General features: G+C 46.6%; 1 protein-coding gene across 1 annotated transcript in view; it reads left to right on the forward strand.

The window, feature by feature from the left end:
- The window catches only part of LOC307028444 (cyclic AMP receptor-like protein A), a 49,404-nt gene that overhangs the window by 7,161 nt on the left and 14,679 nt on the right, over nt 1–27,564 (forward strand). The window contains exons 6-11 of the mRNA XM_079663463.1: nt 1,906–1,993; nt 5,504–5,593; nt 6,071–6,109; nt 12,148–12,226; nt 15,012–15,059; nt 20,861–20,943. Of these exons, the coding sequence (XP_079519589.1) occupies nt 1,906–1,993; nt 5,504–5,593; nt 6,071–6,109; nt 12,148–12,226; nt 15,012–15,059; nt 20,861–20,943 (427 nt within the window). The remainder of the gene's footprint in view (nt 1–1,905; nt 1,994–5,503; nt 5,594–6,070; nt 6,110–12,147; nt 12,227–15,011; nt 15,060–20,860; nt 20,944–27,564) is intronic.

Here is a 27,564-nt window from a genome sequence, read left to right on the forward strand (position 1 = left end):
TGAAAAAACAAGATGTATATAGATCACCTTGGACTTCGAGAAAAATGAGAGACATTTTACTGAATTGTTCTGACACTTTATTGACCCAATGACTAATATAGAAAAAACCCTGCAGATCAATCAATAAAACAAATGGTTATTGCTGCCCTATATCTGAAACAGCCTATCCTCTTGTCTTGTTTGACGACAATTTGGCAACTCAAATTGTGCATGCTGTTCCTATGTTCCCAGGAAAGAGATGGAGAATGTTTACATGGCATTTTGAGATACACCAGTTGTCAAGGGTGGAGGAGTATTCACACACCCATGCCAAGAATACCACGCCCGGAACGATGGTGTAACATGTGGGAGTCAATTGCAGCTATTCAGTACACGCCCTCAAACCAGACGCCTTAGTGTTTCACCATTGATTTTCTCCTCCAATGAGCACATCATTTGGGTTTGTCAGACACATCTGCAACTTCTCAATGTGGTTGATATTGGTAGGATTTCTTGGACTTATGAGGGCAGGATTGTGTTTACCTTGAAAATCTTGGATGCATTTGTTGCAATTACAGTTCCTTTAGCCCCAATTAGCATAAGGGTTGTCAGTTAGGACTGGCTGCTAATGCAACTCTCCTCCAGGCCTGTTTTATTGCTCTCACAGGCAGACACACATCACCCTCACACACACTCAGACAGATACAGGGTAATGGGCAGTGAGTTAGTGCTGCAGGGTTGCTGCTTGTCACCTCGCTTTATCACGAGGATCCTCACGCTTAGGACAAACGGCCACACATAAACACCGTCTGAGCGGGCACTTTGTTCTGTTGCGAAAGCCCCGAGTCTAGTGGGAGCCGCATAGCGCAGCTTTGCTTTTAACTCGGACTAATAAAAGGTTATGAAATGTGTTTGAAATGGAGGGAGACGGTAGCCGGGGCAGGTGACGGATCGGAGCTGTACGTTGTCGAGTTTTAAAGCAAAACGCTTCGGCTGTTGTCAGGTTATGTAAGACACGCTGTGACTGTGATTTATTTCGACAATGACATGGACAGCCAGCCTCCTTCTTTCTTAGTCACCGCGCACCATTCCTAAACAGTGCTTGAGTGTACAGAGAGAGAGAATTTTGTATATTTGTGTGGGGGTTTGTAATTGTGCGAAACTGAGTAAGCGGAGTATGCGGCTGAGAGAATCCATCATTGTGACGACCAGCCCTGCCTGTCCTGTCAACAGACACGCACGCACACACACACACACACACACACACACACACACACACACACACACACACACACACACACACACACACACACACACACACACACACACACACACACACACACACACACACACACACACACACACACACACACACACACACACACACACACACACAAGGGCTGAAAACAAGGGCAAAATACTGAAGTGAGCTTCCTACTCTCTTCCTTGTCTCTGTAAAATAAATTAATTCCTTTCCACTTTGCTGACTCCGTTCCCTTTCCTTATTTATTTTCCTTTTCAGTTTCACTGCACTAGCTCTAGTCCACTCAGTTTCGACTCACCCCCTCCTCACCTCGCTCCTCGCTCTCCTTCTCATTTCTTCCTCTCTCACCCCCAACCCCTGCTTATCTCCCTCTGCTTTTCCACAGTTCATCATTATCTCTTCCCCCCTCTCATCCATCACCCTTAGCCACAGGTTTCCCTCATATTACTGCAGAATGGGCCTTCATTTATCAAAAAGTGGAACACATGCACCCACACACACACGCGCTCATACATACAAGTGTGTTTGGACACACACTTGCAGGTGCATGCTGTGTGACGAGGGGAGCTGTGTTGTAATTTGACCTTGTTGTTTTTCCGTGTGTGTGTGTGTGTGTGTGTGTGTGTGTGTGTGTGTGTGCGTGCGTGTGCGTGCGCGCGCAGACTGGAGTGCCTTGGCCTGGGTTTGCCTCATCACAGTGAACCTGTACCTCAACCTGGTCCAAGAAATCAGCACCAACAGATATGAGAAGTGAGTCGGGGACAATTGTTTCCTTTAGTGCTTTGTGGATTGTGTTTTTTTTTTTTTTTTTTTATGTCAATGTTCTGTCTTTTTTAGAGTCCAACATCTTTGAAAGAAGTCCATTTTAGTATGTGACAAAAAGTAGAAGAATAGTTCTTACTTTAATCTCAGAATTCCAAACAATGACAATTTGTATTAGAATTATTTCTTTACTGAATAGATAATCATTTTTTTTTTAATTCTCAGAATTCTGACTTTAATCTCAGGGATCTGACTTTTTCCTCAGAATTCTGAGATTAAAGTCACTACTCAAATTTGTTATATACTTTTGGTCACACCCAAACATGTTTTCTCCTTTAATAGAAAAAATGAAAAATATAGAAAAACAAATATATTTGATTTACTATATTCAATACCAAGAGCTCGAACCAGAATGATGGGCTTTTCAATTACTTCCCAAAATAGTTTCTGATTTATTTTTATTTTTATATCGGCTAATTGATCAGTCAACAAATAATTTAACGTCTTTGTCCATCGTGTATACAATTTCTGTTTCCATGTCCACCACTGTGTCTTCCTTTTTAAATCTAATATTCCCCTCTTGTTTTGCTGTGGCCATTTCGCTCTGCGTGTGTGTTTGTATATGTGTGTTAATGTGCATGTGTTTGGTCTGCCAGAGCATGTGTCTCCCCACAGAGCATTGACAGCCCCCTCCCTACCTCCCTCCCTCCCTCTGTCCTCTTCTTTTCTGTTCCAGCCGACGCTCTAATTGAAAAGGGAGTGAGTGTCAGCCGTTAAGTGTGTGTGTATGTGTGTGTGTTTGAGTGTGTGTGTGTGCACCCATCTTCACGCTTTGTGGCTCTATGTTTCTGTCGCTCAAACTCCCATGAGCGCTCTCCGCAGTGTGTGTGTGTGTGTGTGTGTGTGTGTGTGTGTGTGTGTGTGTGTGTGTGTGTGTGTGTGTGTGTGTGTGTGTGTGTGTGTGTGTGTGTGTGTGTGTGTGTGTGTGTGTGTGTGTGTGTGTGTGTGTGTGTGTGTGTGTGTGTGTGTGTGTGTGTGTGTGTGTGTGTGTGTGTGTGTGTGTGTGTGTGTGTGTGTGTGTGTGTGTGTGTGTGTGTGTGTGTGTGTGTGTGTGTGTGTGTGTGATCTCATTTTCCATGCCTAGCGAGGATCTTGTGACACATTCTGAAAAATAAAAATGTATGCGCTCTGTGGCGGGGGGGTTAAAGCTTCAGCAAGTTAGCGGCAACTCACTTCTGGGAGTCGATTGTAGATGTGTGTGTGCGTACACCCCTCCTACCCATCTGTGTGTGAGGAGTTGGGCTGGTAAAAATACGTTCCCCCCCCCCCCCCTCCCCTTCCCATGGGAGTTTCCCTGCATTGATTAGCAATAAGCCAGACGATATAATGGTGTTATAACTCAGAAGTAGACGGTTTTATGGATGCAGGGAAAGGGGCCGGCTAGGGGGGCCAAAATGGTCTCGCTTCAGAGCCTCGTCAGCTGCATACCTCTCTCGGGTCCAGAGGGACAAGGTGTGAGGAGGATGTGTCTCTATTTTTGCGTTGGGGTGGACACACAACGAAAAGAAACATCCTCTCCGTTTAATAGATCAGAACGAAGTGTGGACGGGGTGTCTGGAGGGTTGTCGTGCATTGACTGCACATTGATAAGCTGTGTGTGTTTCGGCAGGATGTGGCTTTGCATGCATGCAAAATTACCCCTCGGCCCCCCCCCCCCCCTACCGCCAACCTCCCACCCTTTCTATCTCTCACACACACACACACACACACACGCACACGCACACACGCACACGCACACACGCACACGCACACAGGCACCGCACACGCACGCACACACACACACACACAGAGACTGACTGATGGCGCAGTGTGATGGTTTATGAATGAAGAAATGGCTAGAGGAGATTGGGAACGGAGGCCTGATGATCTAAGCGTGATTGAAGTGGATGCAAGAGAGGATGGGTAGTGTGTTTATGTGTGTTTGAAGGACAGATTCAGGCAAAGAAGACAAAGTGGTGTGAGGCTGTGAGGAATGAGATTGAGCCCTGAGAGAGGTGTGTGTGTGTGTGTGTGTGTGTGTGTGTGTGTGTGTGTGTGTGTGTGTGTGTGTGTGTGTGTGTGTGTGTGTGTGTGTGTGTGTGTGTGTGTGTGTGTGTGTGTGTGTGTGTGTGTGTGTGTGTGTGTGTGTGTGTGTGTGTGTGTGTGTGTGTGTGTGTGTGTGTGTGTGTGTGTGTGTGTGTGTGTGTGTGTGTGTGTGTGTGTGTGTGTGTGTGTGTGTGTGTGTGTGTGTGTGTGTGTGTGTGGAGCAGAGCAGCCCTGCTGTGCCTCATTAAGCCCATGTTGAGCGCAGCTCCGGACCTCGTCATCTCCCTCTCAAAGCGCTGCGAGTGTGAGGTGTGTGAGCTGCAGTGCGCCTGTGTGCGAGTGTGTGTCTGCGGGGCTGCCGGCTCTCGACATTGATTTCCTGACAAGCCTCCCCCCCCCCCCCCCCCTTGCACCAATCATCACACCACCGACTGGCAGGACTGATTTGACCATTTATATCTCTCCTCCCACCACCACACACACTTTCTCTCTCTTTGTCTGTGTCTCTTTCGCTTTTAACGCTCCCACCATTTCCCTTTTTTTCGTGCTTCCTTGTTTTCTTTTCTCTCGCTCCCCCTCTTGTGTAGGATCCAAACTCTCTCCCTCTCTCTTTGGACCTTTATATTTCATATGTCTCTTTCCCACCCACTATTCTGCCCTTTTCAAACCTCCAGACGTCTCCCTTTCTCCACACACTCTCACACTGCTGTCCATCAGCTGAGGGCAGAGAGGGGAGATACAGTGTCACCCAGTGTAATCAGAGTGAGAGTGTGTGTGTGTGTCTGTGCCGCACAAGCCGAGAGGGATTGAGTGTGTATCAGCCGTGTCGCCACCGCTCGATTGACCACACTTGGAACAAGTCATCGAGGACTTCCCTCTATTGACCGAGCAACGCTATACGCTCTATAAACTATCGACGCCCACACCTACGCCCAAGACACTGGAGCGCACACCTCATCTGTCGGACACTGACACACACAGAGTTCAGTGATTGAGATTTTTAAAACTTCTTAGAGATCCTATCGTTTTTTAATTGATATCCAGTCAGAGCCTCTCTCTTATTAACCATTTTCTTTATACATGGGCGATGAAGTCTATCCTGCTTTGACTACATATATTTTTGTCACTAGCCCCTCTGAGTGAGACTCCACATCCTGCTTGTGGTTTTATGCAGACATATCTTTGCGAATCATCTTTTCCGCAACACTGAGAGTAATTATGGTTTAAATTACCATGAGTAATTGGCACTCTGGCTGTATAGGCATTTGTCTGCACCTGAAAAATGACCCTGATGTCGGTGGCAACAAAGGGATGAGCGGAAGAAAATAATTGATTTAGTAGGTTTTTTTTCTCTCTCTGCGAAGCTCCCTGTTCTCTGCGCCTATAACGAAATAAATGTCTGTCTTTTATCAGGTTGTACCATCTGATGGCGTGGGGGGTGCCTCTAGTCATGGCCTCTTTGCCGCTGCTGAAGGGATACTACGGCCCCGCGGGAGCCTGGTGGTGAGTACAGCCCAGCTGCAGCTTAGTTTTTACGTTTCTTCAGCCTGCCACAGCAGATTTGCTGTTAAATATATTTCCTTTCAAAGAGGGCCACATTACTGGCCTCAGTCCAGCTCCAGACAGGCTTCTTCTCTCATAAGATTTTATGTGATCAAAATTGGCAATTATCAGAATATCTTTTGAACCGTAAAACACTCCCTCAGACTCTTCAGCTTCTTTTTGTGAATAGAAAAGGCATCATTTGTTTAGAGGGAAGTCAAAGGGGTGAGGGATAGGGGAAGAGGCCGGACCAGCGGAATGAGAATTGGGACAGTCTTATACTCCGGGCTCGGCTCTCTCTTTCCACTCGCAGCTTATTAATAGCTACAGCTGCACAGCTTTCCCCCTCCGCAGTCACACAAGTCTGTCTTCCGCTCACGCTCTCCCTTTCCTTTGTAACCCCCTCACCACTCTCTCTCTCTCTCTCTCTTCCCCCAGCTGGATCACAGACGATCACGTAGCCTGGAGATTTGGGATGTAAGTAGACCCTTTCAGCGCCGGCATCAAAGCTTCCCCCACTGGGGGTGATGCGGAGGAGGGGGCGGTGGGAGGGCTGTCTCTGCGGGGAAATGTGAAGGGTTGCATGTCAGGGGAGCCTGCAGGGTTTTTCCCCACTTGGTGTAAGGCCAAGGTGTGTGTGTGTGTGTGTGTGTGTGTGTGTGTGTGTGTGTGTGTGTGTGTGTGTGTGTGTGTGTGTGTGTGTGTGTGTGTGTGTGTGTGTGTGTGTGTGTGTGTGTGTGTGTGTGTGTGTGTGTGTGTGTGTGTGTGTGTGTGTGTGTGTGTGTGTGTGTGTGTGTGTGTGTGTGTGTGTGTGTGTGTGTGTGTGTGTGTGTGTGTGTGTGTGTGTGTGTGTGTGTGTGTGTGTGTGTGTGTGTGTGTGTGTGTGTGTGTGTGTGTGTGTGTGTGCGCGCGCGCGTGTGCCTCTGTCTTGTCAGATTTAGGGGAGTTGCTACACTGTGTATTTAAGTGTTTAGGACGGCTATGAAGGATTATGCCTGTCTACTGCTTTCTGCAACTGGCCCTAAGTCTGCAAAGACTCTGCCAATCCCCCTGCACAGACGCTTAGCCACATACACACACTAACGCACACGCACACAACAACACTTCGCTATGAGCCAAGGTAATCGCGCTGCTGCTCGCAGCATCAGCAGGGAATCAATCTTTCTAAACAAATAAGCATGCACACACACACACACACAGATAGACTAGCACAGAAAAACACACACACACACACACATGCCGAACAACACATAGCTATCAGCTGCGCTAAACGAGCCTGTGTCTCTTTTATCAGCGCTCCTCTGCTTCCCGGCTCTTTCTAGTTTTCCACGCTGTCGTGGCCCGGGGGGACGAGTCGCTCAGAGGATCAGGGAATCTTCATTAGCTCTAATTACATCAAACCAGATGAGAGATTAGAGGCCAAGGCAGAGCCCGTCAAGGAAAAGCACTTTCACTCACACACACACCCTGCTGACAGCTCGCTGGGTAAAGCACAGGAGAGGTTTGAGTATTAAAGGTGAAAAGTGGAAAGGGTGGGAGGGGAGACATACGGGGTACAGTTAGAGACACAGGGTATTACTCAACAGGGGAAGGGAAGAGGGGCGGCATGGCAGCACGGGAAGGAGAGTGAGAGTGAGAGAAATAGATTGCCCTCGTCTCTGCCCACGCCCCGTAGTGTGTCTTCATCAGAGTTCAGCGAAGCAGCGCAGACAGGACTCGGAGGAGGAGGACGCTGTTAGAGGGGATGAAAGAGGAAGGAGAATGAAAAGCAGAGGACAGCGTTTTAGTGACGGAGGTGCAGAATTTTAGGGGTTGAGTCAGCAATTGGAAGCACTCGAGCGTAGCTGAGTCACTGCTCTCAGAGGTCCCCATCAATGTGTGTTATGGGCCGCAGTCAGACACAGCAACGAAAAACTGACCAAATAAAGCTCACCACATTAGCCGCTTTCCCACCAAGTACTTTGTGGTACTTATTCCCTGGGAACTGTCCTAGTAGATCCTATTCACACCGGAATAAGTCCCTGAGGGAGGATTAGGCAAATGAAGCCGCTGACGTCACTTCTTCTTCTGCTTTGGGTTTACTGGCAGGCCGCAAACAACTTCACGGCATATACTGCCTCCCGGAGTCCCCCGGAGTTGGTGACTGGCTTCAGTAGAAGCTGATGGGTAGCGTCTTCCGAGTAAATAGCCAGAAGCGCCAACACCTCCTCATCACTTCACAGCTCCCATGTTTTATTTTGTGTAGCCATAAGTTAGTCTCTCTCCATTGGTGCGCTGGGCTAATGCTAATGCGAGCAAATAAAATGGCTTTTTTTTTACAGGGCGTGGTTTGCAATTCGCCCAGCCAATCATAAATTGGAACCTTTTTCTTTCCAGGAAAGTCCCTGCTCTCTAGCAGGGACTAAAAAGGGGTGAAAAGGTTCGTAAAAAAAAGTTCTAGTTCCAGATCTTTTTGGTGTGAACGCAAAATCCCAGGAACTATCGGAACTATTCCTGGGAAAAGTACTCCTGTGTGAAAGCGTCAATGGATGTATAATAAGAACTGGATACAGCGTGGGAGGCAAAAATGGCAAAATGGCCCTATTTTTGAGAGAGCGAAACGTCACGAAAGTATTCATATAATCAAATAATCCGTTCTTATTGTGCATCCATGGGTAAGGGTAAAACTCATGTAGTACTGAACAGGTCACATGAACGTGCCTTGTGGCGCAGTCCCGTGGGTTGGATCCGCGTTCATAATGCAAAGGAAAATAACTCTCAGAATAACGTTATTAGCACATTTTACAACTTGAGGACCGAATGTTTTTAATAATATACAAATGTTCATACTGGGTAGTTTATTTAGTTTAAAATAAATTATCCAACGATTTACAGACGTCTCTTTCCCAATGTTAGTCAATGGGAAAAAGTCTTTCCGGGCCCAGCGACTGATACGGAAGTGTAGTACCGCCGTTTGGCCACAACGAATATTTTCCTCAGAGTCCGGCTCACTTCCTAGGGGCTTGACTCTCTAGCAGGGACTATCTGGGGGTGAAAAGGTTAGCGCGAGCTAGGTTGTAGTTCCAGATATCTTTGGTGTGAAACCAAAACCCCAAGAACTATCGGCCTAGTTCCTGGGAAAAGTACTCCGGTGTGAAAGCGCCTAATGGTCCTGATTGAAATATATCAACATGAATTGGGTGGATTGTCATGAAATGTTGCACATACGTTCATATTTCACAGAGGATGAATCATAAAGACTTTGGTGAATTCTGACTATTCCTCTAGCAACACCATAAGGTTTGAATTTCAGTTTTTTAGTCTTTGCAACAATTCGATGGATTGCCATGACATGTATTACATATATTCATTTTGCCTAGAGGATGAATGATTAATGAAACTTTATCAAATCTACAAAATAGACTGACACTACTTTTTGTACTTTTAGATTAGATTCATGGTTACCATTGGCTATATCTTCAAAAAAGACAATGTTTTGGGGAATTTCAAGCTTTTTACTAGATAATTCAAAGTAGAGAGGGGACAGGAATAGATGGATTGCCATGAAATTTGGGTCACACGTTTATATTCCTCTCAGAATAGATTGTAATAACTTCGGTGATCCTTGACCTTTTCAATCAGTGCAATAACCAGGTTAAATTCTTCACCTTTTCTATATTTATGACAAAATATCGACAAAACAATTGATATTTTTGTCAGTCGCAGCTGTACTTAGCGTTAAGTGCTCAAAAGCTAATAAAAGCATGCAAAAGCACTACTCAGATGAAACATTAGACCTGATAAACAACCTTTTGTGTCTTGCCTTTACTGTTTAGCTTTCTGCTGCGCTGTTTACACTGCCTTGTATCCTGTTTTTGGACTGCATACCAAAGCAATTCGTAAACTCTGTAAAACTGCAATTGTGAGCCTTTTGAAACTAACATTTAACTCCAGACTACACCCTCACAGAGTCACTAGCATGGCTATAATCTATTTTCCTTTTAACTTTTGCATTAGTGCATGTGGTGACGCCCTATACCTGCTCTTCCTGGCCTTTGTGCCTCCTCCTCCCTCTCTCTCCCTCGGCTTGTGTCCTCCCTGTCTGAGTGGTTGAACAGGTAGATCGTGATCTTTCTCTCAGCAGTAGGATCTTGTTTGTCCAAGTCGAGCACTAACCCGCACAGTCGGGTCCCTATAGTTCTCTCTTCTCCTACTAGCACTTCAATTAAAGCTGCTTTCATCCAGGCCTCATTCTTTACTTCAGAGTGCTGCTGGAGGGAGGGCCAGGCCGAGGCAGAGAAATTGGATCTGTTTGTGACGATCTTTCTTCCTGCCAGTTTCAGGCTTCCATCCTTGCTCACTCTTGAAATCCCTCTTTCCGTCGTTCCCTATAGTCGCTCTCCTGGCTGCAGCCGGCTTTTTATTCTCACTGCAAACGTATCCCTCTCCCCCTCTTTTAATCACCCGCTGCTTCTTTCTTATTTTTGTTCTTCCTGTTCCTGACCCACAATCTGCTGTCATGCATCCACCTTTTTCCATCCTCACCTCTATTCTTGTCTTCACTTTTATCCTCCCCTGCCCACTCAGTCTTCTCTCCCCTCCGTTCTTTCTCTCCCTCTCGCTCTCTCTCTCTCTCTCTGGGTAGTGCTCAGCTGTAGAGCACAGCGGACTCTAATGGCAGATCATTATCATGCTAATTAGAGCACTTTGTAGCTGCCGCCCGTCATTCTCTCTTCCTCGCAGCCCCCCCACGCTATCGTTAAAAAGGCCACCCCCTCCTTTCTCCTCTCCACCAGCCCGCCCTACCCCCCCCCCCCCCCCCCCCACCCCCCCACCTCGTCTCTCCATCATTAACGGGACGTGCGCTGGCGTAATTGGACCCTGTTTATTCCGGAGAGCTGGGTTATTAAATCACACTGAGGTGACGCTCGCGCAGGTCTCCCCTGAAACGCTTTCATCATTGTCCCGTGCCATTATTGAACCTGCGTGGACGCGCACATACACGCGTGTTCAAAGAGGGTGTTCTTTGTAGATAGATGTTCCCTACAAGACATGAAGAAACACGATGTGTAAAGCAGCCTTTCCCTCTGCCCTGTTTTCTGCTGTGAAACAAACGCCTACCATCTCAGAATCCCCTGCCAATAAAAAGTTTAATTCCACACAGGATTTTCTGGACCCCCAGGCTTGAAAAACAAGTGTGGACGAAGTGAAATTAGGCCAAGGACCCACTATTTTTCGTTTTTTTTATCCTGCTTAAAGTTGCCGTTTATAGCAGAGTGTTGTACATTTATTCCCAATCCATTTTCCTTTTTGAAAGCATGTGTGGCTGTATTTATGGGTCGGACGCAGATTCACTCTCTCTGCTTTGAATGTCAGTTGTTTTCCCTCTGGGTCATGTTCAAGCCCGTGGTAACTCTTGATGTCCTCCCTCTGCACAATATAATATGATTATCACGTAGGTGCATTTGGCCGGCGCCTCCCTGCCAGTGCCAGGTGCTCAGGAGGTCTTTGGTCCCGACTGCTCAGAGTTACCGAGGCTGAACAGAGACGTGGTGGCCAGGAACCTGTCTATCAAAGGGAGACAAAGGCCCGTTTCATGATAACAGGGAGAGGTTGAAACTCCTCCGAGCTTACATCACCTCCCAAGAGGTTGCATAAAACAAGGCTGCCATTCCAATAAATCCTTCTCCACTGTTTTCCTCGCTCGTCTCGCTCGTTTTCATTCGCTTAGAAATACCTGACATGTTATTCTCCGCCGCGCCTCCCTCGATTGTCAACCCTTCATCCCGTAGGAATGTCACGCATTTCCGGTGTTGCGACTTGACTGGCATTATCTTTTGTTCTTTGTGTGCCTGTCTATCTGCTCACTGAAACTATGAGCAGCAGGGTCCGTGTGCTGAGTCAGGCCTGTTCTACTCTTTGCTGTCTGTGCACAAACTATGTGTCATCTATTAATCAGCTATTTAGGAAAATGGTGCAAAGATTACACCGTCTGAACAGTGTAACCTTTATATAAACATTCCTTAATGGATGCTTGTGGCATGAGTGCATGAAATGAGGAATGATTCATGTTTAAAATCAAGATACAAGATAATATAAAAGCTGAGTAACAAGGGTTTTGCATAAACATCTGAATTTGCTTTGGTCCAGGTCCAAATCATATCTAACAATAACAACCTTCTCAGATTGCATTGCTGCAGAGGAAATCTTATTAAATGTTGTTGTATCGATAATCGGTTTGGACAGCGCTAATATTTAAACATTGGACCTAGTATGTTATTACATCCTATCACAGTATAAATTCCATTAGGGTATATGACACTCAACTCGTGGCTAAGAAACAAATTAAATCCAGTTTTTTTTTTCGTCATTTGACATTTTCTTTATTCTAAAAGAGTTATCAAAAACCTCCCCTTCCTCTTCCTGATCCAACACTATAAGCAAGCCACAGTAAATCAAACGTTCTTGTAATAACATTGTATAACATTTCTCATTTGTAGTTCCTTTACGACCTGCTGGTGTTTGTTCGTTTGCAGATGGTACGTGCCGTTGTTCAGCCTCATCTTCCTGATGATCTGCTGCTATGCCAGGATAATCTGCGTGGCCAATGCGAGGGTGAGTGCTCAACATGCGTGCAGTCGGTAGCCGTCCACAACACTGGCAGTTTAACTGAATCCAAGTGCATTGTGACCTTTTAGAAATGTGACATTAGTACAAGCTGACATTTCTGATTGCTCAGACAGGTTTGATGTGTGTTGTGGGTTTTCACAAGACTCAAAGAGAAATCCCTTGAAAACATTTTCTGTGTTTGAAATATAATGTTCTGGTTGGGAGTGGGCTCTGGTGGACAATTGGTCCATGCATGGAAGAAGAAACAATGCAACTCTGATAGTCAATAATCATTAGGAAGCTCTATTGTTTCACACTCAGAAGGTTACTATAGTAGAAAACATCTACACTGTATATGCAATGTAAATATATTGTGGAGTAATGTCTACCTGGTTATACAATGAAACCCCCCTTCCTCTGTGTGCGTTGTGATATGAACTTCTTTGTTCTTAGTTTTGGTTTACTCTGAGCTCTGTCAGCATTGTTGCAAATGTTTGAATTGCTAGCTACCTAGTCCTGGCTGAGACTCTGAATCATAGTTATTGCTCCTTATTTACTCAAATCTACTCTATTGAATTCATCTCAAAGGGGTGTATCAAAGTCTAATTGAAACTCTTTAGCTGGCTTACATTTTTTAACCAAATATCCACCTTTCACTTATTCCAACTTCTCATAAAATGTGTGTCGATAATGAATTTAATTATTGCTTTACCTCCTCTCCACTTCATAGCTCTTGTGTTATGTTCAATTGTAAGGGCACAGTAGAAGCCAAGAGGGAGCATTCCTAAAATATTGCATAGCTTTCATTCCCCTCATCTGACAACACAGTGTGGCCGTACTGCCAGCGGAAAGGTTGCTGGCTGGCGCTACAACAATATGTCTGTGGGGTTTTTGGTATGCCAAAAAAAGTAATGGATAATCAGGTGAAACTCACCACAGTCTCACAATAAATTAAAACCGTGCATGTAAGTATTCTTTATTTGGGCTGGAGAGACAGCGATGAGTGGGTGTGACAGATTAGCCGCGCTGCAGACACATGACCTCAGGTAGCTGAAGGGAGGGGAAGGGGACAGAGACTACACAGCGCTTCATCATGAATGTGATAAAGAGGATGAATTGAATGTAGCCACGTTGCCACCTACATCTCATAACTCATTCAGCTCCCAGTATTCAGCCTCCTCTCCCTCACCCTCCTGTCTCTCTGTATCTCTGTTTCCCACCTTTCTTCTTTCCTCTGCCTCTCTTTTCCTTTCCAGCTCCATCTGTCTCTGTCTCTATCCACCCTCAGTTTCCCGTTCCCAATCATTTTCCTCCCGTGCCTCTTCCCCCTCTTCAGTCTGCCGTTTTGCTTTCTCTATCATATTTATGAAGAGCTCAAGCCTTATCTCTTTTCAGCTGCAGGCTGTCTCACTTGAAAGAGTTTCAAAAGCTTTGGAAGCAGGGTAGGTGGCGCCGCATCGGGAAAAGGGATAAAGCCGAGGAGGCAGAGTGAAGAGAGGCGGGATGTGAGCTGGACGGAGAAGTTTCTCCGCTTTCCACAGATAGGCGGGGGGAGGATAGGGGTCGGAAAACTACTCCGCACCTCATTAGTTTACCAAGTCCACGCTGTTTACAACAGGATTATTTAGAGGAACACGGACACATTCTGAGGGACAGTGTGAGCTCATACTAAATAGAGGATTTGAAAACTAATGAGTCATTATCAGGCGCGACAGAGAGGTCTGAGTGTGTGGTGCTGTTTGTTTTATGAATGTGATTTGTACATCCTTCCTGCCTAAGCCTCACGCATCAATACTTTCTGTCTGAATTGCTCAACTTCAGGTATCACATCCTTAAAAGAGATTGCAACAAACGGTAGGTACTCACACTGGAGACCTGGCCGAAGCCTGACTATATTCCTCTTAGGTTGTTCATTTGGATGGGAGGTGGTGCTCTGGAACTCATTAAATGACCGAATGGCTGTTTTTTGTCTTGCACTGCACAAGCACACCACGGTCACACATAGATTTAACAATGACAATCACGTCAGTGCGGTGAAACCATGGCAACATTGAGTTAATAAATTGCAGAACAGAGGAGCGCAAAGCTGCCTCTTTTTGTGTGTGAAGCTCTGGGCCTCCAGAGATTTCTCTATGAAGTCTTGGGTTACATAAACCCTCTGGTTTCCTACGGCCCCCCCCCCCCCGCCCGCCCCTATCCCACCATTACCAGTCCTAGTCTTGTGCACGGGTGTGACCGTGCGTGTGAGTGTGTGTCTATTTCCCTGCGCGTGGCTGTTGACATTTTCCCTGCATTCCCCTGAGAGAGGAGACAGAGGAAGAGCGAAAAGTGTTCCCACGTTCTCTCCGGAGATCTCAGATCTGCCATGTTTGCTCCACTTTTTCCTTTTTCTTTAACACTTCTTCAAAAAAGGTCTCTCTTTTCTCCGCACCCTTTTGCCTTTTCATCTTCTTCCTCATGTCACATTGTGTGCGCTGAAGCTGATCAATACCCTCTTTTTGTGAGATGCTGGGAGCTGTCTAAGTGCTCCCCTCTGCATCTAAGCTCTGCACTCTGCTGTGAATTAGGAAACTCTTGCAGGGATGTGTAATAAGGTGGAGGGATTCAGCATTGGAGTGATAGCCAATGTCATATCTGTTCGCCACTAGGACCTCAGGAAACTCTCTAGGAAAAAACACCATCTTTAAATGATCATATTTCTATTCTGCTTGTTGTTGTTGTTGTTGTTGTTGTTGTTGGCCAAAGTAAGTGCCCTCACCTTTCCTTCCCATTTTGTGTCTTTTATGCACAGATGCAGTCATGGTTGGGAACCTTCAACCCGGAGAGAGAGAGACGAAAGGTAAAGCTTTGTCCCATTGTCAGATGTATCAACACACACTCAAGGCATGCACGAGCATACACACGAGCGTGAGGATTAGTGTGTGTGCGGGATTAGCTTTTATGCTCGCACGCTGTTAGGTGTCAAACAGCGGGGAGCAATCTGACCTTGTGACACCTACGCTTCCCACTGTGTGTGTTTGTGCCTGTGTATGTTTATTTAAATGTGGGTGCGTGAGTATGCGTACGTGTTTTAAATTTTGGAGCTTGTCTGTTTTGCTCCTGACCTTACTGAAACACAAGGGAACTAGAAAAGTTACCTGCCAAATATATGAATACCTAAAGAGGTCAGATTGAGTTACAGGACATGAGGAAAGAAATAATCGGAAAACAGAAAAAGTTGTGAAAGGATTAAAAAAGGACGCCTGAGAGAGAACTTCCTCACCTCCACACAGCTGGCTTATCATGGTGTGAATGTTCAACTTTCAGAAAGTTCTAGAAATTGTCAGACGCTATGTGAGAAAGAGTGCTGGCAGCTAAAGGTCAGGGAGACTCAGTGTGTCAACACGGGTCAGAGAGGGTCTAACGAAAATATGTTATGGGTCGCATTTGGTAAATGTAGGTTACAGAGGGTTTGACCCGTACTTTGGACTAAATGTCAAGTTCCCTAGGCCTCTGCTGTTTGAAATGTGTCTCACATAGGTCCGTACACTTTATGGAAGCGCAGTACTAAATAGCTGGAAAACATGTTTAAATAAATAATCCAATTCTTTCTGGTTCTGGAAAGTATTTCCTCTTTAAGTCTTTATCTGGCTATTCTACAAACATGTTGTTCAAGTGTCCTCCAGAAAGACACCTCACCCTTACCCGCCGCCCACGCATGGTGCATGAATATGGAGACGACCAATAATTAAAATGTAAAGTGCTGCAATCCACCGAGCACCCTCCACAGAGGTGATCAGAGTCACAGCCTTACTGAGGAACAGTTGAAAAGGTGCAGTCTTGCTTTAGGTTACCTCACCCCTCCTTCCCTTGCTCTAGTGTTACACCTACACCCCGCAGGGAGAGGTGTGTGTTTGGGAGGGGGGGGGGGGCAGGTTAGGGTTAGGGTTAAGGTTATGTAGATGCTGCCCCTAAGTGGCAGATGTAATTACTGCACACTGAACTGGCATAGCCCTCACAAGTGACGTGTGTGTGCATGAATGTGTGTCAGCAACATTCACACACACTCTCTGCTCATGTGGGCTAATTGCTATGTGTTGCACAGAGTGTAAATAAGTCAGCAGTGGTTTCTATCACACTCTCCGTTTCCTCGTATCTCTCTTTCCCACTAGCTAACCTTGTTTTCCTCTCTTTTCCTCCCTGCCTTTTTGCTTTGTGCTCTCTTTCTTCCCCCCCTCTCTTTCATTCTCCCTCTCTTCCATTCTCCCTCTCTTCCTCCCTCCCTCCATCTCTCTCACTCTTGTACTCATACCCAGCATGAATAAAGCAGCAGGCCAGGTTCATGGGCATGAATATTTATGAGAGTTTATGCACGCGCTGCGATGCTTTAAAACAACAACAACAGCCTCCCCGATTGTGCTTGCCAAGCCAGCGAGCCCTGGCTCGTGTGTGTGTGTGTGTGTGTGTGTGTGTGTGTGTGTGTGTGTGTGTGTGTGTGTGTGTGTGTGTGTGTGTGTGTGTGTGTGTGTGTGTGTGTGTGTGTGTGTGTGTGTGTGTGTGTGTGTGTGTGTGTGTGTGTGAGTGTGAGTGTGAGTGAGTGTGTGTTTTTAGCAGCAGGTGTAAACTAGAGAAAGTGATTCCTGCTGGGTTTCTGAAGACCGCTGGCTCTGGTTATTTCTATTCACTTCGCCACATCTCCCTCCTTCTGCGCCTCACATGTTCTCTGTTACTGTACACATGGATGCCGGACACACACACACACACACACACACACACACACACACACACACGCACATATCTACGCTTCTCATGTTTTGTGTGGTCACACATGTGGTTTTCTGCGTACGCCATTCTCGATCCTGTTTTTATCTCTCTCTGACTCAGACCGGGACCATCCCCCTCCTGTGTGTGTGTGTGTGCATTTTCACCGTGTAACGTACCCTGGCTGTATGTGAACAGAACTCGGTCGTGTTTCCACATCACAGCCGCTTACAGCAGAAACCCAAAGGGAAGCATTAGGCTTAGCCCTATTAATGTTTATCATGATGGGGAGCTCTGACATCACCGGACATGTTGAGCTCTGCCTATTGTCATCTCAAGTGTGTGTGTGTGTGTGTGTGTGTGTGTGTGTGTGTGTGTGTGTGTGTGTGTGTGTGTGTGTGTGTGTGTGTGTGTGTGTGTGTGTGTGTGTGTGTGTGTGTGTGTGTGTGTGTGTGTGTGTGTGTGTGTGTGTGTGTGTGTGTGTGTGTGTGTGTGTGTGTGGTAATGACGTCCATAACTAGTGTTGGCAGTTATCAGGTCCGTCAGTCACATGATTGTGACACATCTCTGTGTGTCCCGGGCAATTTGTTTGCGGTCATGCATGAGAACACAAACACACACCATGAGGTCTTGCAGCAGCGCAGGTCAGCGAGGGGGATATTCAGGAGAGGGTGTTTAAGTCAGGCCGCACACACACCTTTAAAGACATTTGCACTACTGCTCACACAGCAGCTCAGTCCCGTCGGGTAGCAACAAAGAGTAAACAGCGAGCTGCTTGTTCGTTATCTTCCCAGGGTGTTTGTTTACTGATCCACACAAGCTTTGCCTTGAGTCACATTGAGAGGTGTCTACTTGTGTGTGTGTGTGTGTGTGTGTGTGTGTGTGTGTGTGTGTGTGTGTGTGTGTGTGTGTGTGTGTGTGTGTGTGTGTGTGTGTGTGTGTGTGTGTGTGTGTGTGTGTGTGTGTGTGTGTGTGTGTGTGTGTGTGTGTGTGTGTGTGTGTGTGTGTGTGTGTGTGTTCACAGCCTTGATTCTTGGTGAGTGCTGCCTCTGCATGTGTGTGTCATTAATGTGCCAGATTTCACTTTTTACATGTCACCAACATCCTGAAGTACTTCTTTACTCTGAGTAAGCTGCAAGGACAGTTGGGTTTGTCTCCTAAGGGCTCTCCAAAACGACATGTGGCTTTGACAAAACCCATACAACTCCTTTTGTAGGGATCCACTTCCCAGCTGTCAGGTATGTGTTGTTTGGAGTCCTCAGCAGTACTTCTGGTTGCTTGACAGGTTGCTTTTGGGTTTTAACCATCCCTGAAAATCAATTTTTAGAAAAATAAATTGTGTATTCAAGGTATTTTAAGAAAGGATTATGGAAAATAATTAAAATATGGCATTTTAGTTCCAGCCAGAACAATCTCTCCAATTATGCCATTTTATAGCTTTCAATTTGACCAAAGCTCATACCTGAGTTTGCTTCGCTGTCTAAAGGACTTCTTGTCCATGTTGGCTTCAAAATGGATATTGGAGAAAAAGAAAACTGCTCAGCTTGTATTAGACATAGAAAACATTTAATGAAGGCAAGATAAGATGAGATGGTACTTTATTGATCCCAATTTGGGAAATTGAACAGGAGGATGCTTTTTTCATTAAGTTTAAAAATTGAGATAGAGGGGGGTGCCTGCAGCACACCAGGCAGAGCGAATGTATGCTTAGAATGAGTCATTAATGCAGACCACTACCCCTTTTATTTATTTGTTTGCTGCATGTTCTCCCCTCTCTTCTCTGGTTTTCTGCCTATCTCCAGCTTTGCAATCAATAAAGGCAAAAAGGCAAAGACAATACAAAAAAAAGAAAACATTTTTAAAGCTCGATACAGCAGTTGTCAAAACAATTATGAACGCATATAATTACTTATTTCTCAAAATACAATTTACCAATATACTCTAAATCTCTTTCCTAAACGACTTAATTCATTACATCCGCCGTATGGGTAGAATTGTAAAGCCTCTTTTTGGTCAAATTGGTCATTTAAAAAATGTGGCTGTATAAATCCAAATGAACCATGAGAAAACCCCTTATGATGATCACTGGTCTGTCGTTTTCACTCAAAAAATACCTAGTTTGAAAAGTCCTTGAATTTGACGATGAAACCTGATGCTGATTATCTTTCCTCCGCGAGTGAGGGTGAGTAGTACAGTGGGTGGTAAAGGGGATGGGTTGCTCCCGATAACCGTCTGTAATCTAGCTTGCGTCATTAACGTTGGGACCGCAGTGCCCGCCGCACATAATTACGGTTTCATTCCCCTCTGCTTCCCGAGCAGCGCCGGGGCCTCTGACACGGGAGGACTGTGATTAAAAACACCAGGCTCTTTAGCCGCGCTCCTCCTCCTCCTCCTCCTCCTCCTCCTTTCCCACATCCTGTCTCTTGGGCATTGACATTCCTCAAATGCCTGCCTCTACACCTCACCGAATTTTCATCTGAGATACTGGTTCCATGCATTCTCTAAAACACAATTTCTGCAGTGGCTCACACACCCACAAATCTCCTTTTCCACTTAGCATCCTTCAGGCTCGCGGCTTGCCCTTTTCCTCTCTTCCAATGACACAATCGTCACACACGCGCACGCACACACACACACACACACACACACACACACACACACACACACACACACACACACACACACACACACACACACACACACACACACACACACACACACACACACACGAGATGACAATAGGCAGAGCTCAACATGTCCGGTGATGTCAGAGCTCCCCATCATGATAAACATTAATAGGGCTAAGCCTAATGCTTCCCTTTGGGTTTCTGCTGTAAGCGGCTGTGATGTGGAAACACGACCGAGTTCTGTTCACATACAGCCAGGGTACGTTACACGGTGAAAATGTGGCTCTTATTGTCAACATATTCAACGTGCGTGCACACATACACACACACACACAAATGAAGAAATACCTCCGGGGAGCTTTCGTGATTTTCATTTGAATTGTTTAAAAGGCCTGCGTTAGAGCTTGCACGCCTCGGGGTCTTTCTGGTGAGTAATTAATTTCCAGCATGTGGGGGTAGAGACCAGAGCTCGTGGGCCTGCCTCCTGGCCTCCACTTTATGTGTTAGAGCGAGAGCGAGGGAGAGAGAGAGAGGGAGGGAGGCTTTGCGCTGCTACTGCGCTCTAGCCTAGGGGGGGAGGAGGAGGAGGGAGGAGGGGTGGAAAAACAGCACAGCACGGAAAATCGATCCAGGGGCCGCGCTTCTCAGCCTCTTCCGGGCGCAAGAGTCCTCCTCTCCGGGGAATTAGATAACGGCTTGTAAAAGCACTCCCCCTCCTCGGCTTAGAGCTGCTGCTGCTGCCGCATCTCTCCGTCTTCCTGCCCGCTCGTCCACCAGATATTGAATCCATCCCCCCCCTTCACATTACGGCATTAGTATTGGCTACCAGTTTAATTGGAATCCCCGTTTCTCCTCATAACTGTGTGGATATTGCGTATTATCAGCAGGTTAATATTTTATTAGGGTTTAATTGGCCTTTGTTGTTTGCCTCAGTGCACCGATCTTCCAGTTAAGTCCCGAAGTGTGTGTGTGTGTGTGTGTGTGTGTGTGTGTGTGTGTGTGTGTGTGTGTGTGTGTGTGTGTGTGTGTGTGTGTGTGTGTGTGTGTGTGTGTGTGTGTGTGTGTGTGTGTGTGTGTGTGTGTGTGTGTGTGTGTGTGTGTGTGTGTGTGTGTGTGTGTGTGTGTGTGTGTGTGTGTGTGTGTGTGTGTGTGTGTGTGTGTGTGTGTGTGTGTGTGTGTGTGTGTGTGTGTGTGTGTGTGTGTGTGTGTGTGGAGAGACAAGGGTGTTGATGTGAGTATTACGTTTCTCAGCAGTCACTTTTCTCTCCTCCAGGTTTCCTTGGCCGAGGAGATCAAACCGTTGAAGTGGTATCCCTCCGTTTACCTGGTGGTGTCCATCTTCCCCCTCATCAACAGGTAACACACACACACACACACACACACACAAGACCTATACAGCACATAAACTCGGCGCCCCGTTGTTTTATTGGCATGTTGGCTTCACTATGCAGCTTATCTCTTCTCAACCCGTCACCCCTCCCTACCTCACCCGCCTCCCCTCTCTTACTCCCTCTTATCTGAACTCTCAGAAAGCCTCTCTCTCTATAGCAGCACGAGGAGATTGTGCGTGTTCGAAGCACAGAGCATTTTATTGGCTTTTTTTAAAAACCAGGGCTTCATCGGCTGAGGGAAGCGAGCGGTCCAGTAAATGATAACCTCGGTGCTGTTATTACTCTTTCACTCCCTTCCTCCCCCCCCCCTCTCTCTTTCTCTCCCCCTCTTTCTTTCATTTGCTGCCGCTCCCTCCCTTCCTCCACGCGGAGACCGGTGTGATTGACAGGTCAGGGTTACTAAGTGATTAGCTGCAGCGGCTCTGCTTGTCGCCCCGGCGATGTAGGCGGAGACACAGGTCAATTACAGGGTCAACGTCTCTCAAAGGCCCCGCTTAAACACCGCCCATCCCCCCCTCACCTCACCCCTCTCCTCCTCCTCCTCCTCCACCTCTCCATCCCTCCTCCCTCTCTCCCCCCCAACTGTCGGCTGATGAAGATGACAAACTGCATCCTGTGCAAACCCCAAAACAACAACCAATCCCCCCCCCCCCTCTCCTCTCCCGCCTTCCCTCCCTGTCACTTTCTCTTCCTCCTCCTCTCGAGTGCAAGACGTCTTCATTATTTCCCCTCTTTTTTTCGACACCTTTTCCTTCTGTGTTTTTATGACATCACAATCCATTCAATTCAAATCGCTTTATTAGCATGACTATAATGACATGCAGTGTTGCCAAAGCTTTGTAAAATCAACATAATTATACATTTGGAATGTACCGGTAAGTTCATAAACATTGCGAACCATGAATAAAAAAATATATATATTTTAAAAGGAAAACGATAAACATTTTAGAAAATTAATTAAATGAAAAAAAAACGAAATAATACAAAAAACAATAGGAAAAGTTAAGCTGATTCATTGATTTGTATTCTGGATAATGCACATAGTCAATTCATTTAATTCTATAATAATAAACCAAATAATAATAATACAAAAAAAACGTGAGAATCTCCTACTCCACTTTGCCTCTCTTCTGCCAAACAAAGCCCCCTCTCTTCCTCCCCCCCCCTCCCCTTCTCTTGAGCAAATACGCTCGCTCGCGCAGCCTACCTCCAGAGAGCGAACGAGGAGAAAACGGGAATGAATTGCTCTCTCGTCGTCGTCCTCCACCTCCTCCTCCTCCTCCTCCTCCTCCTCCCTCTCCACCTCCCCCGTTTGCAGCGCTGGCTGTGTATATCTCCGGCTCCTATTAATTTGTTAGCCTCCCCTCCCTCTTCCCCTGCTCACTCACCTCCCTCCCTGGCTCATATCCTCCTCCGCCTCGTCCTCCTCCCCTCTTTCTCCAATCTCTCCCTCTATCCCTCCCCTCTGCTGAGTGCTGGAGTGTGTAAAGTGTTTGTCACGGTGCCGTGCTGATGTCGCTGTGCTCTGCCGTGCGGAAGCAGCAGCCTCGGTGTGTGTGCGTGTGTTTTTCTGCTCGTGTGTGTTTCTGCTCGTGTGTGTGTGTAGGCGGGTGGTTGGTTTCGTGTCAAGGCGAATGTGCTGTCGCTGCTTGTTGCCTCGTAGGCCTGTGTGCGCACTTGTTTTTTCGCCTCGACTTGCGTGTCTGTTTGTGAGCATTCCCGCGTGTTTGTGTATGTACGCGTGTGTGCATTTTAATTTTTATTATGTGTATGCATGCCTATCGTGTGTGTGTGTGTGTGTGTGTGTGTCTGAGTGGGGGATTATTTCTATCTGAGCTCCAAAGCCTCCTAAACAGGGCTTAGAGAGACGGCCCAGGGCAGCAGCTAAAGCCGTTGGGTAGAGCTCTCTCTCGCTCTCCCTCTCCCCCCTTCTCTACATCCCTCCCTGCTGCTCTCTCTTTCTTTCTCTCCCTCTCTCTGTCCCTCCTGCCCTGATCTATTGCGTTAATACACAGACACTCCCACACACAAACACACTCTTGTTTTGGCCCTCATCTGCTTACTCACACACACACACACACACACACACACACACACACACACACACATACACACACACACACACACACACACACACACACACACACACACGTAGAGACAGTCACACGCCACACACAATTTTAATCTGTTCCAAATGCACACTGGTAAATGTGTTAATTCGACACCAGCTGTTGCGAATTGAAATGGGAAAGCGTTCCTACTTTTTTCCTCGCCCGCGCTCGCACACACACGCATGGTTCGAGTCATTATAGACCCTTTTACCATACACACACTCTCTCTCTCTCTCTCTCTCTCTCTCTCTCACTCATTGACGTGTCCTCGTTTGGCAACACAAAAGTAGCACCAGACACTCGCACCTTCGCACTTATCCCTCCTCCTTCTCCTCCTCTCTCTTTGTCCTTCTTTTCCGTCCCTATTCGCCACTTCAATCTCTCTCTCGCAGCTCGTGTGTGTGTGTGTGTGTGTGTGTGTGTGTGTGTGTGTGTGTGTGTGTGTGTGTGTGTGTGTGTGTGTGTGTGTGTGTGTGTGTGTGTGTGTGTGTGTGTGTGTGTGTGTGTGTGTGTGTGTGTGTGTGTGTGTGTGTGTGTGTGTGTGTGTGTGTGTGTGTGTGTGTGTGTGTGTGTGTGTGTGTGTGTGTGTGTGTGTGTGTGTGTGGCAGCACTGCCCGGGCGCGACTAGAGTTTTCACAGTCTGCTTCTCACATCGCCTCCCCTGTGTGCTTTATGGTGTGGGTGTGTGTTTGTTTACAAGGCTTGTCTAGATTCCTACTGTGCGCGCTTGTACGCCTGTTTGCATAAATAAGCCCTCTCCTCTGAAACCTAGCTGCTGATTTCCGCGGCACGTCGCGGCTTGACGTGCAAGTGCTCCTCCTGGACAGCCTGCTTGTCTTTTTTTTACGAGAACTCTGCGCTCTGTGCTTAAACCCCCGCCACCCCACGTTCCCCTTTTGACACCGAGCGCAAATAAACTGGCATCCCCATTTAGTGTCTGCTTTCCCTCTCATCTTCAAGGCTTTCTCTCCAAGCCCTAAGCTCCAAAGCACGGCACATGGCGGGAGAACTACAGATGCCTTTAAGCAATCAGCGTTACGTGCCCGGCAGAGGGGGTGCTTCAGCGTGGACGCTTTGGCCCTGGCGGCGGGGCTTGAACCGGTGATTTGTCTCTAACCTTGAGTTCACCCTGTCGCCCCAGGAGGCAGCTCGCATCCTCCTAGTTATTCTTGGTTTCCCTCGATGCTGCGTGTGGGCTTTGTGATGTGTATAGCCCTATACGTGCTTGCAGGGGATTTTTTTGTACGGGCTCCCTACAGCGCTACAGCGCCTTAGCACCCCCCCGTCCCCCCCCCCCCGTCTTTCTCTGGAGGAGATCTGATTTCCCTGCTCCAGGCGAGCAGCGAGAACAAGACGGTGTGTGCGCGCGCGTGTGTGTGTGTGTGTGTGTGTGTGTGTGTGTGTGTGTGTGTGTGTGTGTGTGTGTGTGTGTGTGTGTGTGTGTGTGTGTGTGTGTGTGTGTGTGTGTGTGTGTGTGTGTGTGTGTGTGTGTGTGTGTGTGTGTGTGTGTGTGTGTGTGTGTGTGTGTGTGTGTGTGTGTGTGTGTGTGTGTGTGTGTGTGTGTGTGTGTGTGTGTGTGTGTGTGTGTGTGTGTGTGTTCGTGTTCCAGCCCGCACGCGCAGCCCGGGCCAGGCAGACCTTCCCCATCTCCGTTCTGCGCTTTGAAAAACGAGGGAGGAAATCTCAGAGCAGCAGTTATTATTCATCCCTCAAAGCAAACGGGGAGGAGGCGGAGGAGGGAGGGATGGATGGAGTGAGGGAGGAAGAAAGAGAGAGCCAAACGAGAGGGATGAAGAGGGGGCTGGGGGGGATACATTAACTCTTATCTCACTGTATTTGGCATTCTGCATCCCAGGATGCACTCTTTCTCTTTCTCTCACTCCTGCTTTCTCTTTTCTTTCTACACTCCCTTCCTTCGCCTCTCGGAATATCTTGCATTCATCGCGTGGGGATGCGTGTTTGTGCCTCGGTGTGTGTGTGTAGGCTGGTGTGTGGTTTGTATACCCTAATATCTTTCCTGGTGTTTTGTTTACTTGAACCACTGAGCTCCTCAGATACTGAAAGGCAGTTTGCAAGTTTCCAACTCTTATCTTTATTTATCTGCAAACCTTTGTTATTTATCCATCTCCTCAAATTCAATTGAGTGTGATTATTAAAAATACGTTTTCAGTTTGATATAGCTTGCAAGTATTTCATACCAGAGTGATTCTCTGGGTTTTCATGACTGGATTTGCTACATTTAAATACAATTTCATACACTGCAATACATCCCATTAAGAGAGCACATAGGATGACAGTTCTAATCATCAGTTTGGATGGTCAAATTATATGTGACATTCTTTTTACTGCTATTGAAATACAACACAAAAATCCTCAAAGTCAGAAGACGTTTGTGGTGTCAGATGTCATGCTCTTTGAACACCATGCTTGCCCACATGACAGCTCAGCTACATGTGGGTGTGTAGCCCAGATAACATTTAGGTGGATAGATGACCATTCCTGTTTGTGCCCCTGTGTGTGTGTGTGTGTGTGTGTGTGAGCGTCTCAGGCAGTGATCGGTGTGTAACTGGAGACAGAAAGCCCCATAGCCATTCGTCTCCTGTTGAGCAGCGGCAACGCTCTGCTACTCATCCCCATTTAGCGAGACAGAGAGCTGGCCTACAGGGCTGTGTGAAGTGCAAACACACACACACACACACACACACACACACACACACACACACACACACACACACACACACACACACACACACACACACAGGGCAGGCACTTGCGTATAGTCTGGACACACACATAGACACTGTAGATTTAATATCCGAGTAGACTTTTTTTATAGACAGAAAAATATACATTTGCATGAGTGTGAATCAATATGCAGACACAAAATACTCGTAGACAAACATACACATTATAACACATATAAAGAGAAAGGCTCTATATGAATGACTATACTCCTACATATAGCTTATATAGGCATACCAACGACAGACAGGCACACACATTCATATATGGTAGCACACACAAATGCTATAGGAGATACGAGATAACGTCCCTCACACACACTTAGGCATGTGCACACATTCACAAGCGCATGCAAACACTAACGCATGCACGCACATAAACACGGACACACACACGCTGCTCCCCCTCCCTCTGCTCTTTCAGGCACGTCTTTAAATATTCATCACTCTGGCTGCTCGGAGAGTGCCGTAAACGCTGCCTCACACTCCAGGGAATCGCTAAAGCCTACTCTATCATCTGCTCTCCCTCCCTCCCTCTCTCTCTGTGTCACACACACACACACACTTCTGGCCACAGTGATAAAATCACGTGCCACCCACACTCAAAATCACAGCCAGTGGCATCGCTGGACACACAGACACACGCCGGTACATTAATCAGGATCAAGGAAAAAACACACGCAGTGATGGACAACGAACTGATGTTTTGCGTGTGTATGTGTTTGTGTGCGTGTTCTGCTGGCTGCTCGGAGCACTGAAGGTTGAGTGGTGTTGTGTTCCAGGAAACAGGATGTCTCTTTGTTTGGGTTTTTTTTCTGAACGTTAGCCGCTTCTGTCCCCAAGGTCTGTGTGTTTCTTTGTCTGTCAGTGTATGTGTGCGCAACCGTGCAGGTGTGCAGGCTCACATGTTTTTGTGTGTTTTTGTATGCGGTCGGTTTGCTTGTTTTTGACCGATTCCGGAATATATTTGTTTTTGCACAGTATGTGTGCATCTGTGGGTTGGTGTATAATGGGAGTCATGCCTGTGGCCGTCATGGAAATCCCCGTGTTGACCCTACGCTGTCCATATCTATAGAGCACACTATTTGCTTCAGAGTTCCAAAGCATCAAAGCTTTATGCACATTTCAGTGGCTGATCACATGTTGCCACTGGACAATAAAAGGCCTGTCCTCAAGGCCGACACACATTCTCAAGTAACATGTTGTAAACCCACACAACCTTTGGAACCTGTGTATCCACACCTCAGGTTTTCTCCTGATTAAAGGTCAATCATTGAGTAGAATATGTAGCTATCTATATCTTAAAATGTTTGCGAGTTTGAACTGCATTAATCAGGATTTTGATTCTTACTGCAAATTTGATAGAAGCCATCATGGCGCAAAGCATCATCCAGCATAATTAGACGTGTTGGAACTGTGGTAATGTCTAGTTACCGGTAATTGTTATCTTGTGTTTGTTTCTGGGAAATGTTGGTTATTTTGTTATCTGGTGTTACTATTTTATTTCTCTAATTGGACCTACATTTAATTAAATAGTCCATTTAAAATGGTCTCTTGAGTTTAAAGCACTCTGCAGGCAGTACACTCTACCGTAAGTATCACCACAGGTGGTCATGGTTTATGTAGAAATTAAAGTATCATCTATAAATCCCTAAATAGTGCACCAAAATGGTATTGTCCTCAGAAATTAAGGTTGAAATCACATGTTCAGTTTGATTATGTATTCATGCCTTC

Source organism: Notothenia rossii (genome assembly GCF_949606895.1).
Source record: "Notothenia rossii genome assembly, chromosome: 2".
NCBI classification, from domain to species: Eukaryota; Metazoa; Chordata; class Actinopteri; order Perciformes; family Nototheniidae; genus Notothenia; species Notothenia rossii.